Source organism: Propithecus coquereli, unplaced genomic scaffold (assembly GCF_000956105.1).
Source record: "Propithecus coquereli isolate 6110/MARCELLA unplaced genomic scaffold, Pcoq_1.0 Scaffold28, whole genome shotgun sequence".
NCBI lineage: Eukaryota > Metazoa > Chordata > Mammalia > Primates > Indriidae > Propithecus > Propithecus coquereli.
In genome coordinates this window covers 4864459-4878175 of record NW_012148396.1, presented here as the reverse complement: position 1 = coordinate 4878175, position 13717 = coordinate 4864459, and the positions used below count along the sequence as shown (strand labels likewise).

General features: G+C 38.1%; 1 protein-coding gene across 1 annotated transcript in view; it reads right to left on the bottom strand.

Annotated features, from left to right (window-relative positions):
- Positions 1-2249: 2249 nt before the first annotated feature.
- The window catches only part of KHDRBS3 (KH domain containing, RNA binding, signal transduction associated 3), a 180766-nt gene continuing 169298 nt past the window's right edge, over positions 2250-13717 (bottom strand). Inside the window, exons 11-12 of the mRNA XM_012647978.1 lie at positions 4228-4286; positions 2250-2365 (exon numbers count right to left, since the gene is read on the bottom strand). Coding sequence (XP_012503432.1) covers positions 2274-2365; positions 4228-4286 — 151 coding nt within the window. The 3' untranslated portion in view covers positions 2250-2273. The remainder of the gene's footprint in view (positions 2366-4227; positions 4287-13717) is intronic.

The following is a 13717-nucleotide window of genomic DNA, read 5'->3' as shown; positions in this document are numbered from 1 at the left end:
ACTTGTCCAAAGTCACACAGTTAAGTGGCAGAGCCCATATATAAATACTTAAAAAGTAAGACTCTCTGGAGGATCAGGACCTAAGTAGTGTTTTTTGATGATTTAGAAAAATGCAAGAATATCTGACAAGTGAGACCAATTACCTCTATAATACTTACAGAAGTAATAATTTGTTTTATGAAATTCGGAAGCACAAAAAATCATACTTCCACAAGACTAAAATAATTGTCAAAAATTTCCAGCAGGATGGACATATTTGAAACACGGACTTCGGGGGGCGACAAAAAAAAACAAAACAAACAAAAAAAACAGCACAACAATAATAAGCTGAAAAAAAAAAAAAATTTCCAGCATACCTGTGTAGTATCTTACCTATGCAAATATATATAAGGAAAAATAAAATTGGGTTGAAATTATACATTAAATTTGGCAAACTGCTTTTTTTACTTAACAATTAGGAAACTTTTTTTCATGTTATTGACTACACTGTTATATTTTTATTAAAGAAAGTAATCTGAATACTTAAATAGTGTGATGACCTGAGCCTCCGATCTCTGCAGCTTATAATAAAGCTTACTGGGTCTGACTTGTTTACACTCAGGAAGGTTCTTTTCTGACTTAAGGATTTAATTTTCCATAATCACTAGTGTCGGTAATAGGAAAGCAGCATGGGATTTTCCATGTGACTTTAGATAAGCATGAAATTGTCTTCAGTTTCCACAGCACATCAGAATCACTGGAACGAAAAGGCAAACTTACCTTGGTTTGCTCTTGGTGCACAATCAGTTTCTTTGACATCGCAAGATGGCTGACATTTCCTAACAAAAGAAAAGACGTTTTTACTCAAAATAAAGAGAAAGAAATCCCCCAAGAAATAAAAATTAAACATTTTATATTATCTACAATTAAAAAACTTAAGCCAAATGAGTAAATAATAACTTTGTTAAATATTTGTCAGTTTTAAGTAGTGCCCTCAATTACTAACCAAATAATGTATTACAAATAACTAGTTATGAGGTTTTACATTTGTTTAATAGGGAATAATTGGCCCCAATTAAACTGACTAAACTAAAGCTTTTTAGGTTACTAAAACAAATTAAACTTTTTAAAATGAGAATTTAGGTGATCTTAAAACCTTTCTAAAATGGATAATGAAACTTGCTAAGTTGTAATCTCCCTGGTTTTATTAGTTATATTAAGATAAATTAAGTGAGATTAAAATCTTATTTGATTTATTTACCTTTGAAAATGAAGACCGTTTAAGGGTTACACATCCTCAGCCTTGGCGAGTGCGACCTCAATTAGTCAAGTCAGAATGTCTTTAAAAGCTTTGTGCTTATTGCTTCCAGCATGGAGCGAGGTGTTCATTAAGGTACCAAAATTCTCATAAAAAATCCAAAGTTGCACTAGTGAAAAAACGCTCAACAAGATGAAAACTGATCACATCTTTTTCAGAAAAGCCAGTAGTTATTTTAAAACCAGTTTTTAAACAAGATTTGGTTTTGCGTAGTTTTAACGTGCCACTCAAGCAGCTTGATACCACTTGGACTCTTTAAACAGCATTTAAATCTACGGTGAGTATAGAATGGTACATTTAATTTTATACCATTTTTAAAATAAGCTGTACAATGTTTAGTGTGACCCTTTTATAACAAGCATTGTTAAATGAATTCTTTCCCTGTTTACAACTATTTATGAAGGCCTTTTTAAATAAGAAAAACATGAAATTGTTAGCTCACACACACGAAATTTCTTTCAAAAGTTTATTTAGTATCAAGCAAGAAGAGACTTTGCTTAACACTACAGAACATTTCAAGACTTGAGTTACAAAAGAATACCACATTATTTGCACTTGTAATTGGCTTCCCTTTTTACGCATGTTGGCAAGAGAAAAAAATAACTAGCATATGGCTGAAAGATAAAATAACTAAATTCTATGGAAACCTTTAAAATGAAAGGTGAGGCTTATGTTAAAAGAATAGATTAACATATTTAGTAAACCTATTTTTCTGTTTAACACTAGTTAATCAAAGTTATTTTGTTTCCCTTTGGATGACCTATTTTTTCATATACAGACTGGAAATAACAAAATTTTACATGTCTTTTTTTTTTTTTCTGCCCAGGTTGATGTTTCACCAAAGTAGTTTTAAATTCCATCCATTCAGATTTTAAGCATTTTGATTAATTTAAAAAGGTATCATACACAGAAAAAAACACTGAACAGTATACAGGACTGGTGGAGATTGGCTATTTCACAACATCAGACAGTACAATCAGTATCTGCCATATGGCTGGTCTCTGTAGACGCCCTTTGCTGATCTCGCTGAAGGTGCCTTGTGTCTGGAGTTAGTCCACTCCTCTTGTCCTAAAATCAATAAGATGAATCACAATTAGATCACTGCCATGAATCCCACTGGCTTCATTTTTCAGAATCTAAGTTAGCTCTGAACCAACAGCATATGTCATATTGAAGATACATATATCTGGTGTACCAGAAAAAAACAAAAACAAGGAATTTAAAGAAATTACAAACACAATGGGAAATGATCATCTCACTAGCAAAACTTATCAGCATGGGAAGAAAAATGGTTTCTGTATCTTAAATGGGAACCACCTTTGCACTTTGTAAGAACTTTCCTTGTGGCTACTCATTTAACAAAAACCCAGGAGCTCAAGTAGCAAATAGAACTGTCTTTCATAAACATAATGGCACTTATGAGTGGGAACGGTAAATGAGAAAAGAATCACTTAGATTTCATCTAACAGTAAAAACAAAAAACACAAGGATAAAAATCTGTGAAGACAAGGGGAAAAAAAATGGGAGAGCAAAATGGGAATAGGCAGATTGAGAAAGAGAAATGCTGTCTCATACTTCAGACCCTTTCACAGACTAAAGGAAAGGCGCACTGGGTGAAATTCACACCTCAGCAACATTTCATGAATGTGAAATAAAACTTAATGATATAATGTCAAATTTCACTCACCACAATACTAAATCTATACCGGACAATATTAATAATAAAGGATAAGCTATCATCTTTATCTCCTGAAATTAAACACCTGTTCAGTCTGAAGATAACTTTTAATATCTACAGGTCTTTGACATCAAACAGTTAATGTCTCTGCTGCAACATTCAACAATTTAAAAGCCATGTGCCCACAGAGACCAATTTAAAAAGCTGTGAAGGAAAAATGCTAAAAATGACCTCTTCTTTTGATACAAACATGCAATCAACGTCATTCCCTCAAGCTAACTTGCATCAATTTAAGTAGACAGCATTGAGCAAACCAACATATTTCTCTTTAAGTGTTTGCTACAAATAACAAAAAATAATTCCAAGGTACAGTCACGGTCATCACAGCTTTAGGCAGGTGATACAACAAAATGCACTTCAAAAGGTTTAACACCAGAAAATGGTTTTTCGGTTATGTTCAGAGAAATGTCCTAACATCCATTAACCACAAGCCTGATTCCCTTGCACTGGGTACCACCAGGCATTCATCAGAGCTTTGCAACTGATTGAAGCTTCTCATTCTCTGATCTCTCTGCCCTGTGGCAAAGGCGCTTCTTACTATCATTATATTGCTGCCACCAATTCTTTTAATTAAACCTGTCATCATTTTGCATACTGAGACTTTGGAAAGTGAGTCCCCAGCATCTCTGCCAGCTCCCACTGAATTAAGAGGGGTTTAGTTTCCCCCTGTAAGCCTGACAGATCTTTGTATCTACTCCCTGGCTCAGTGCTTCTGTAACCTCTATGAAATGACTCCCAAAGTAATTTTTTCAGAGAATTTGGGATTGGAAATGAATTAAAATATAAAGATGGGGTGGGAGAATCACTTTAGAGTTGTGGTGTCAATTGCTTCATTTCCCTTTAATGTCAAGAAGTAAAGACACTTCAAAAAGACCCATGCTATCAAGTGTCCGCAGCTTGGCAAACTATTCTATCAATGAGAAAATCAGCATATGGCAATCAACCCAAACAGAAAATCCAAATTCAGAATCTGAATTCATGTAATTTTCTGCAAGTCTTTAGTCCTCTTTAAATATTAAATTTAAATATTAAAGGAGCCTCTGAAAATAGCTAGATATGCACAAGTGAACTGAGAGGAAAGTACTGTTTCACAGTCAAAATGTCTTTTTAAACTTCTCTTCCAATTAAGATCTTTAAGGTCTTTCCATAGCCATCTCCCCCGTCTTTCTATATATTCTATCCAGTCACTCACCGTAGGAATCATAAGTCTCCTCACTGAGTCCGTGTCCATAATCATAGTAATCAGCGCCACTGTATTGAACAAAACAAAACACAGTTGGTACAAAATGATTTGGCTATAAGTATAAATGATATTCAGTGAAGTATTCTAAAACTTAAAAATAATTAATAAAGGGCTGGGCTAAAAACTGAAAAAAATTACCACTAAGATCACAGAGCCCAAAGACAGATGCCTTAGACTTTAGGATTATCAAAGGCCCCTTACCTAATTCCCCAATTTTAATAAATAGTAAGTATGTTTTAACATTTTAACCACAATGGTTGGACAATCAACACACAGTAAGTGCCTAAGTGCAAGAGGGAATATAGAGACAGTACCTGACTTGGAAAGACCGGAGTGTGCAGTGCAGGATGTTTGTGTGAACTATTCTAGCACTGTATGCCAAGAACTAAGTAAGGATGGGCTTGTACAAGGCACTGTGGGGGTGGAGGTGAATACCACTCCTTCTTTTCAATAGATGGGAAGTTATAGAAGGCAAAGACTTTACTTCTTTTTTAACCCTCATCCACCAGAGAACTTCGTGCCGTATGAATTGTGGGCACTTCCCTTTATAATACGTTGAAAACAAGTACCCAGATTGAATGTTTTCTTTCATCAGTGCTGCTGCATTACCATCAGGAATCTTCTGGCAAAGGCGACTCAGCAGCACGGACCATGGGGACAGGATAGCAGGCAAACAAGTCTCTGCAATCTAGTCACAAGTCTGTGTTACACAGGCCGAGGATCTTTCTAAAGGACAGGAAAATGCACATTCCAATGTACAACGTCCTTGAGATGGCTAGAGGAGGGAGTCTGTCATCACTGCCATCGGCAGCTAATGCAAGACAGGTACACATGCACGCTGTAGTTGAACCGGGCATAATTTTTATAGGAGCAGATTTGTGGAAAATCTAGATTACTAAACCATAAGTGTTTTGAGTATTTGAGGAAGACTTTCCACTCACTCCCTCAGGCTTTCCTCTTTCCCACTTAGTTTTGTAGGGAAACAATCATCCTGAGTTTATCTTAGACTGTCATGGAAATAAATATCCTCATTATTGCAACTTCACATAATTAAAAAGTTTCTAATCAAAATGAAAACTGAATGAGCTCAGCTATAACACCTTAGGAAGTCACAATATGAAGACTACAAAGCATGCTGTGAGTGCCTACTGTATGCCAGCTGCTGAGATCCCGCATCACGATATCCCCGGCCTGAGGCAAGGGAAACTGCCATACCCATTTGATAAATGAGGATATTGTAGATCAGAAAGGCTAAGAAGCCAGCCTAAAACCTCACAGAGAACAGTATAGCTGAATCTATTTGACCACATACGCCACACTTGTTGGTTATCTGTGCACTTGGTTCTCCCCTTGGGTTTCTTTTCTCAGGTAAATGACATAAAAGACTAATCAACAAATCCAATGACTGCAGCGCAGCATGGCAATTCCTTTGAGAGAAACATAAGCAACGGAGCTATGTTCCTTTTTGGCTCAAGCATGTGGGGATGGGTCTTCACATTTGCCACTCCTTCTGCCAGAACGGCTCTTCTCTCCTCTCCTCCAGACTATGTCCAACCCAAGCCTTAACCCCAAAGCAAACTCCAACGAAAACCCCCCCATCTCCCAGGGTTGGGTCGGTTTCCCATGACAGCATGCCCTCTCTGCTTCTCCTCCTGGCCTGGAACAGACCCTCATATTAACGTGTAGAGTGAATGAGCATATGGAGACTGTGATGTCTGTGTTGTGTTCTCCAAGACCAGGACAGAGAAAGTGAAGAAGGGCTGAGGAGAAGGAATGGGCAGAGGCAATGGCAGTGAGGGCCTTCTGGCAGAAGGAACAGTATATGCAAAGCACAGAGGCAGGAAATAGGTTGAAAAATCTGGGTGTCTACAAGTAGTTCTATCAAATAGAGTTAATAATTATTGACAAAATGCCTGGACCAGAACATTCCTTAGTATAAAATGCTTCTTCCATGTGCAGAAGATAGGCCTCACCTTCTTGTCCTGGTTTAATCATACCTTATGAGTTAATTAAATACAGTGTAATATACTGGTTATGAGGTGAGCTCTCTGTATTGACACGAGCTGTTTGGGACGTGCTGTGTTAAGCTCTTTTAAATGTTGCCCAAGAACAGAATAGTCACTACTATAGCTGACCTTTTACACTAACTGGCAATGTGCAATTTTTCCAGAGCCATATGTAGCTACGGAGTTTTAAAAACAGTCTTCAAATTGAGGGCTGGCAATCCCTGAGAATTTGGAGGAAAGGAAGGGAGTGAGAGAGGAATGGAACTATTGTGAGCTAGACTGCTGCCCTACTGACAGCATCTCATGTGCATGATCTCTCCTAACCTAAAAAGCTCTGTGCTTTTACAGATGAGGCAGCTCAGGCTCCAGCTGAGCCACCTGTCCAGGGTCACACAACTTGTAAGTGGCAGCACCTACACTCAAAGGTCAGGATGTTACTACCACTGTCACGTGCTCAACACAAATGCTATGTGTGGGTTTTGCTCACCATTTCCGACCTCACAAGTGATCAGTTCCCCCTTTACTTGGACGGGCCCTTTCGGCTCTTCCAGAACTTTTCTTGTTTGCTCTCCCTGGGGGGCTCACATGATCCCTCATTTTCAGAAACAGAAGTGAGAGTCCACCTGAAACTTACTGCTACATGATCACAGTGATCTGTAACTGCCTTAGTTTCCTCTCTGGCCTGAAATTTCCCCTCTCCCTTTCTGTAATTTTCCCTCAAGGTATAATATACATTTATGGTGAGAAGAGGAGGGACTAGAAGACAAAAAAGAGAAATTTTCATATTCAAAAAAATAAATCTAGCATAAACAAACAAAAGAAACAATATGGCTTTCTGACTTCTTAAGATATTACAGTTTTAAATATAAGAGTGCTATTAAAGTAGAATATTTTTCTTGTCTTGAGAAGAGAAATTCAGACTCACTCAAAGCTTCTTATAAAACGTCAGTGTCAAATATCGGTCAAGACATCTGTGCCTAAACTTGGGCCTTCACCTAGGCTGTAACCTTGGGAGTGTGATTCCCACTTGCTGGATCTTCCTGTTGCATCTGTCAAATCAGGGGCTGGTCTAGATGCTGCTCAGATCCCCTTGCAGCTCTAACATTCTTGATAGCTCCTTCACAGCAGCTGGCCCCCAAGTCGTCAAAATAACTTCTCATTTTGGTGAAAATAAATTGGCTAATGCTTCTTGGAAACTCAGTACTAAATTAAATGAACCTCGGTCTTCTTTCCAAAGGTCAGAAGTTACATCATAATGGCTCCTTAGACAAATAAAATCTTGATGTTCTTGAGAATTTTATCTCTGTTGCGCAGATAAAATGAGAGTAACCTCTTCATAAAGCTGAAAAGAACACTGAGACAGTTCCCAGTTGTTTAACTTGGAACTGTAAATGACAGGTACTGAGACTAATAAACAGAAGAGTCTAACAATTGCTTTCTGACCAAACTAAGCCTCCTTTATTAAATGACGTGAGCAGTAATGAACATCAGTACAGACTGGAAATTTGTCTGTGAAGTGCTATAACACAGTTCAGGATAAAAAAAAATGCGGGTAAAGAAAGTTTTCCAATGAACAGGAAGATAAAAGGTAGCACAATTTGGTCCAGCAATGGTTCGGTGATAAGACAATCTTAGTTTTGACAAGTGGAAACTTTAAACTGACGTCTGCTATGATTTCACTGAGTTTCTGATTATTTATTGCAAGACTGTCATCAAGCCGAGGAGCTGGGAGCAGCTGAGCCCCGTTCGCATACCTGTCAGTTCCACCTGAATTGCTTTCGCAGCATTTCATTTCGTGCACCTCAAATGTCTATTAACCAAAGTCTTGTCCTATTTCCCAAGGATAAACTAAAAACCCAACATATGGCAAAGGGGAAAAAACACTAAAAATCTCAATTTATGGATACAACTTATAATATTAATAATAGGCAAGAAAACACATTAGGCTGAATATTCCTCAACACCATCAAAAGGGATCCTGGGGAAGCCTCCCCCTCAATAGACCAAGAGTGGGCTTCTCCCACTGGTGCTGAGACCACATCTCCCCAGCCCAGCCACCTCCCTCCACGCTCCACCCCACTGTCAGGGGTCAAAGGTGCTCTGCATAATTCCTGGCTTTTCCAGAGGTTTTCGATTTCACCAACTTAAGTAAAGAAAAAGCCCTGCTCTGTCCCTCTCCTGACAGGAGTCAACGAGCAAACTGTATCCCTGGGACCAAATTCACGTCCACCCAAGCCTTCCACCCTCCTTCTTCAGCGGTCAATGGGAGGACCACAAACTCTGAGCAAGCACTCCAAGTGGGATGACGGCCACCCTTCCCCAGATCACCCTGTCTCTAAGAGCAGGATTAAGAGGGACCTCCTGATATTTATCTTTGCTCTGCTCCATTCGACCTCTTTATATCTTTCCACCAATTTCCACTTTAAATTCACTGGAACTAATCTCATTAGGCCCTTTGCTTGTATTTATGTCGGCTCAGGAAGCTCTGGTGCACTGGGTTACTCTTTATCCCCAGCATGCCTAAAGTTCTGCACATCGCGTCTGTCCTAGCCCACTCTGTAACTCTTTAACTATGCCCTCTGGAACTCAAAGCCCAGCCCTGGCAAAATCCCCTACATAGCCTCAACATCTTCTTTGAAATCTTTTTGCTCAGTGGACACTTGAGTCATCTCTAATGACACTTCCTACATATTTGTGAAATACCCTGACTAAATGGATTACAACAAAATTGTTGAAAAACTACGTGTCCAGACAATTAAGAAGAGACAAAGCATTATTTGTGCACAAAAGTGAACAAGAAGCTATACCCCAACCCCATCGATTCTAAAGGCATAAGATGGGAGGACTCAAAGGCACTTAATATATATTTTTAATGTTGAATACATGTGAAGAAATAAAGTAAAACAAAGCACCAAGCCCAAGTGTGGTTATGCAGTCAGCAAAAATTTTGGGGCAGTTACTACGTGCAAGATACTGTGCTGCAACACAGAGATACAGAAACAAATAAGGTGTGAGCTCTGCTCTCAAGAAGCTAGGTAAGACGAATGTATTTTAGTAGGACAGGGTACATGTATGAGCATAGAACTGTGTCCAAAATACCTTGGGATCACAGTCTAATTTTGGTGGGAGGTGGGAGGAAGCTATGAAGGAGGAGGCTATTCAATGAAGGTGACACACCAGTTGTTTAGGGGTGAAAGAGGATGAAAGTGAAAGTAGATGCCAGTAGGGGGTCACACTGCATACAGTATTTTGTGAACTCTTGAAGAAGGGAAATTACTAATCCACCTAGTACAGTCACCTCTCAGTATCCATAGGGGATGGTTCCAGGACCTCCTTGAATTCCAAAATCTGAGAATGCTCAGGTCCCTGATATAAAATGGTACAGTATTTGCATATAACCTATGTATATCCTCCTGCATACTTTACATCATCTACAGATTACTTATAATAACTAACACAATGTAAATGCTATGTAATTAGTTGTTGTACTGTACTGTTTGTGTAACACGGACAAGGAAAAGAAGTCTACACATGTTCAGTAAAGACAAAATTTTTTTTCCCCCAACTATTTTCAATCCACAGTTGGTTGAATCCATTGATGTAGAACCCATGCATTTTGACTATATACAGGGTACAATTAGCTAATATATAATTATATGTATGTGCTATATATAATTATTATATTTTAATAACTAAAATATAATTATATACAATATATAATTTTATATATGTAAAATCTCATTTAACCTCATAACAATTCTGTGAAGTAGTTATTATTCCGTCTCCTTTATATATGAGAAAAATGAGGCTGTCACAGGTTAACTGAACTATCCAAGAATGATCAAGTAAGGACCAAGGCTGTAAGTCAGGTCTGTCTGATGCCACAGCTGATTTTTTTTTCTCCCCACAACAGGTCACCTCTTCCTTATCTGTAATGCTAAGAAGTTTGGAGTTTATTCTTTTGATAAAAAAGCTATCAAAGTCTGTTTATTCACAGCATTTTTTTTTTTTTCCTCCTTATCCCTTCTCTCTTTATTCCTGGTATATACCCTGTTACTCTCACATCTCTTTTGGCACTTGGTATCTGGACAATAATCCACATTTTTCTTCAGCTTGTGCTTTTTTCTTCTTTTTAAAAGTTCTCTCTCCCCACCTTAATTTGCTTTGTTTTCCATTTCTGGTAACCCAAGTTAGGTTACTTTTGAAATTTTGGGCCCTAACTTCCACATGGCTCAGTTTTCCTATCATACCTTCTGGCTCTTCCTCCTCTGGTGCTATTCAGCAGTCTGTTTAGCCATCTATTAACTCTTTAATTCCCAGCTCCCTAACTGGTTTGGCCTTTACGGATGCCATGTCTTTTCATCCACCTGAAGCTTTAATTACTTATCTTACAATCATCTTCTATTCTGTGAGCTCTATTTACTCAAGGAGTTAGTTTTTAGGTTTGTTAAGTCTGATGTTTCTTAAATGCTTTGTAAATTTTGGATATGTGTTAACTTTTGAGATTCTCAGTTTGCTTGTCTGCAGAAGCTACTCCTTATTTAGAATAGCTTTCTTCTGGTGGTTATGGAAAAGGAATAGAATATACTATTGGATAGGATAATAGTTTATGTTCTGCATTTGGGGGCCTCTGGATGAGGTTTGACCTTGCATTGTTATAGCTTTATTCTGGGAAGAGACAATATTACTCCGCATTGCTAAGCACCACTGAGTCCGAGGCAGCCTTGCTGTTTCCAAAGGCAGCTCTTCAACCAATTATGAGAATGCTCTGAGCCTCTTCGTACTTCCTGCGTACAGCCATTGATTTGGGGGTTAAATCTTCCCTAAACCACTCTACCATTACAGCACTCTTCTCTTGAGTGAGTTTTGAGTGATTTTGTTTTTTAACATATCTGATTTCATCTGCTTCCTCTTTCTCAGAAATCTTTCAAAAGTTTTTCTGTCACTTTGTGGGATTCTAAGGAGGGGTGGGTGACACAGGCACAGGTTTTTAGTCCAGCCTCTTGATTCAGTCTTCCATTTTTAAAAGTCCTTTTTCGTTTATAATGCATTCAGATAGTCTTTTAATTCTCAAAACCCCTGTTTGAAGTAGACATACTATTTAATTTTATAGGTAAGAAAAGTGAGGCAGAAGATAGGAACTGTGTCTAATTCATAGTTGTCCTCTATAGTACTTACCCCTAGCATATGGTAGCATTCCAAAAACAAAAAGATAAATGGAATACTAATATGAACGCTGGGACTGAAAATTCTGTCTATGTCCCAGTGACTAGTCTGTAATAATAAGGTTTTGTTGCTGTATCTGTGACAATTTTTGGGGGGGGACAGAGAGGAGTAGTGAATTACTTCAGAAGTCAAATTACTATGATATATACTATTTGAGTTTAATACAAACATTTTTTTCCTGCTTATTTTGGCCTGTTCCTTTAAGGAAAATCTTATCTGTAATCATTATAATAAAAATTGATATTTTAGCAAACACTAACTGTCTATTATGTGACAGGAAAAACTGAAGGACTTGACACGCATAACCCAGGTCACTGCTCAAGGCTGACTGCCCCAGTCTAGTATTTCCATTCTACTTAGAAGCTTTTAATTCTTATCCACTGAGAATTTTTATAGATAAAGCAGAATAAATGAAAAGTAATATTTAAAATAAAATTTTGAGACTACCCTTGTCTTCTCATTATCATAGGTAACTGAAGATTTGAAAGTCCTTCAGGGTAAATAACTGAAAAAAAATTCTAATCTGCTTTCAATGAGAGCCTTACTTACCTAATTCATTCAATAATATTTCATTCAATAATATTTCCCCAGGGGATACTGAATAATTTCTAGAATCAGGCTGTACGAGTTGGATGGAAGAACAGTTGCAGCCAAAGTGCAGTCACCTGGCTGCACCTCAGCTACACTTGGGCTCTTTCCTGACCTAGCTCACTGGACCACCTCCGGGGAGCTTTTCCATCACCACAGAGACTATTATCTAACCGGGAAAACAGATGGCAGTGACTTCCCTTCATTCTCATCTTCTGTGTTTTGCTAAATGTGTTCAGACTAAATACTTGAATGTTAATCTTTTGTCCCTCTTCACCTGAGACTCTGAAGTTAGATGGGCTGATTTTGCCGTGTGAGGCAAAGGCTCAGCCTCTCTTTGTAGGCGCACATGCACTGGCATTCAGAGTGCTTCCGTGTGACAGCAGGCAACAAGGAAACTTCTGCCCTCGAGGAGCTGATGCTGTGAGGACAAGGCATTTGATGGCAAGGCTGCACAAGGTTTACGATGTTTTAAACAGCTTGCTTTATTATTCTCTTGTGGCTGGACTCATCACTAATCCACTTCCCCCCACAGCATTAATACATCTTACATCTTCAAAATGGCCTAGAGCAGGGGTTTTCAAAGGGTGGCCTGAGGACCCTTGGGGGGGGGGTCCACCAAGTCAGATGCTTGCACAATAATAATAAGATGTTATCTGTCTTTGTCACTGCGTTGACATTTGCACCAAACGAGGTACTTTGCCAAGAATCAAGGCAGTGGCACCAAACCGTACTAGTATTTTTTTAAAGGCACTTTTCACTTAAGAATGTCCTTGATGAAGTAATAACACTTACTCATTTTATTAAATCTCAACTATTAAGGACATACCTTTCTATTATTCTGTGTGATGACAGGAAAAATACTCTTAAAGCAATTCTGGGGCAAAATGGTGATCTCAGGGAAAAGCACCTGGGCAATTCTTGACGTCGTTGGCCTAACAGCTGCTTCTTTCGAAGAACATCACTTTTACTTGAGAGAATGTATGGCAACAAACTATGCTTATTCAGACTTGAGTATCTGGCAGACACTTTCTCAAAAATGAGTGAAGTGAGTCTGTCACTTTGAGTAAAACAACTGGCAGTATGTTACCAGTGACAAAATTTGAACTTTCATGTAAAAACTACATTTTGAAAACTAGTATTTGCCACTGTAAACAAGCCTGATAGCAAGCCAATAGTTAAAGACTTTTCTGCTGAGATCAGTGGTAATTTTTTTGACGATGCATAATGAAATGTGTCACAGCATCGTGAAAATACGTATAACTCGGTGAACCAATATTTTTTAAATGATGTATGCATAATGTCAAAAAATTCATCAGGTGTGAGATAGACCAAGGTATTTTAATGTAACAGAATATGAAAAGTTTACTGATAGGGTTGCAGAGTCCATATTACATTTAACTAATCTTTAGGAAATTACTACCTGTCAAGTTCTGGTATAGAATCAAAGAAGAATATCAACAATTATCTGAAAAGGTAACTTTTCCCTTCCCAACTACCTATATGTTGTTCCAACCACTTAAACCAAAATGACATATCCACATCAGACTGAATGCCAAAGCAGATATGAGAATCCACATTGCCACAATTCCTATTTTTTTTTTTGTTTTACAAAATAG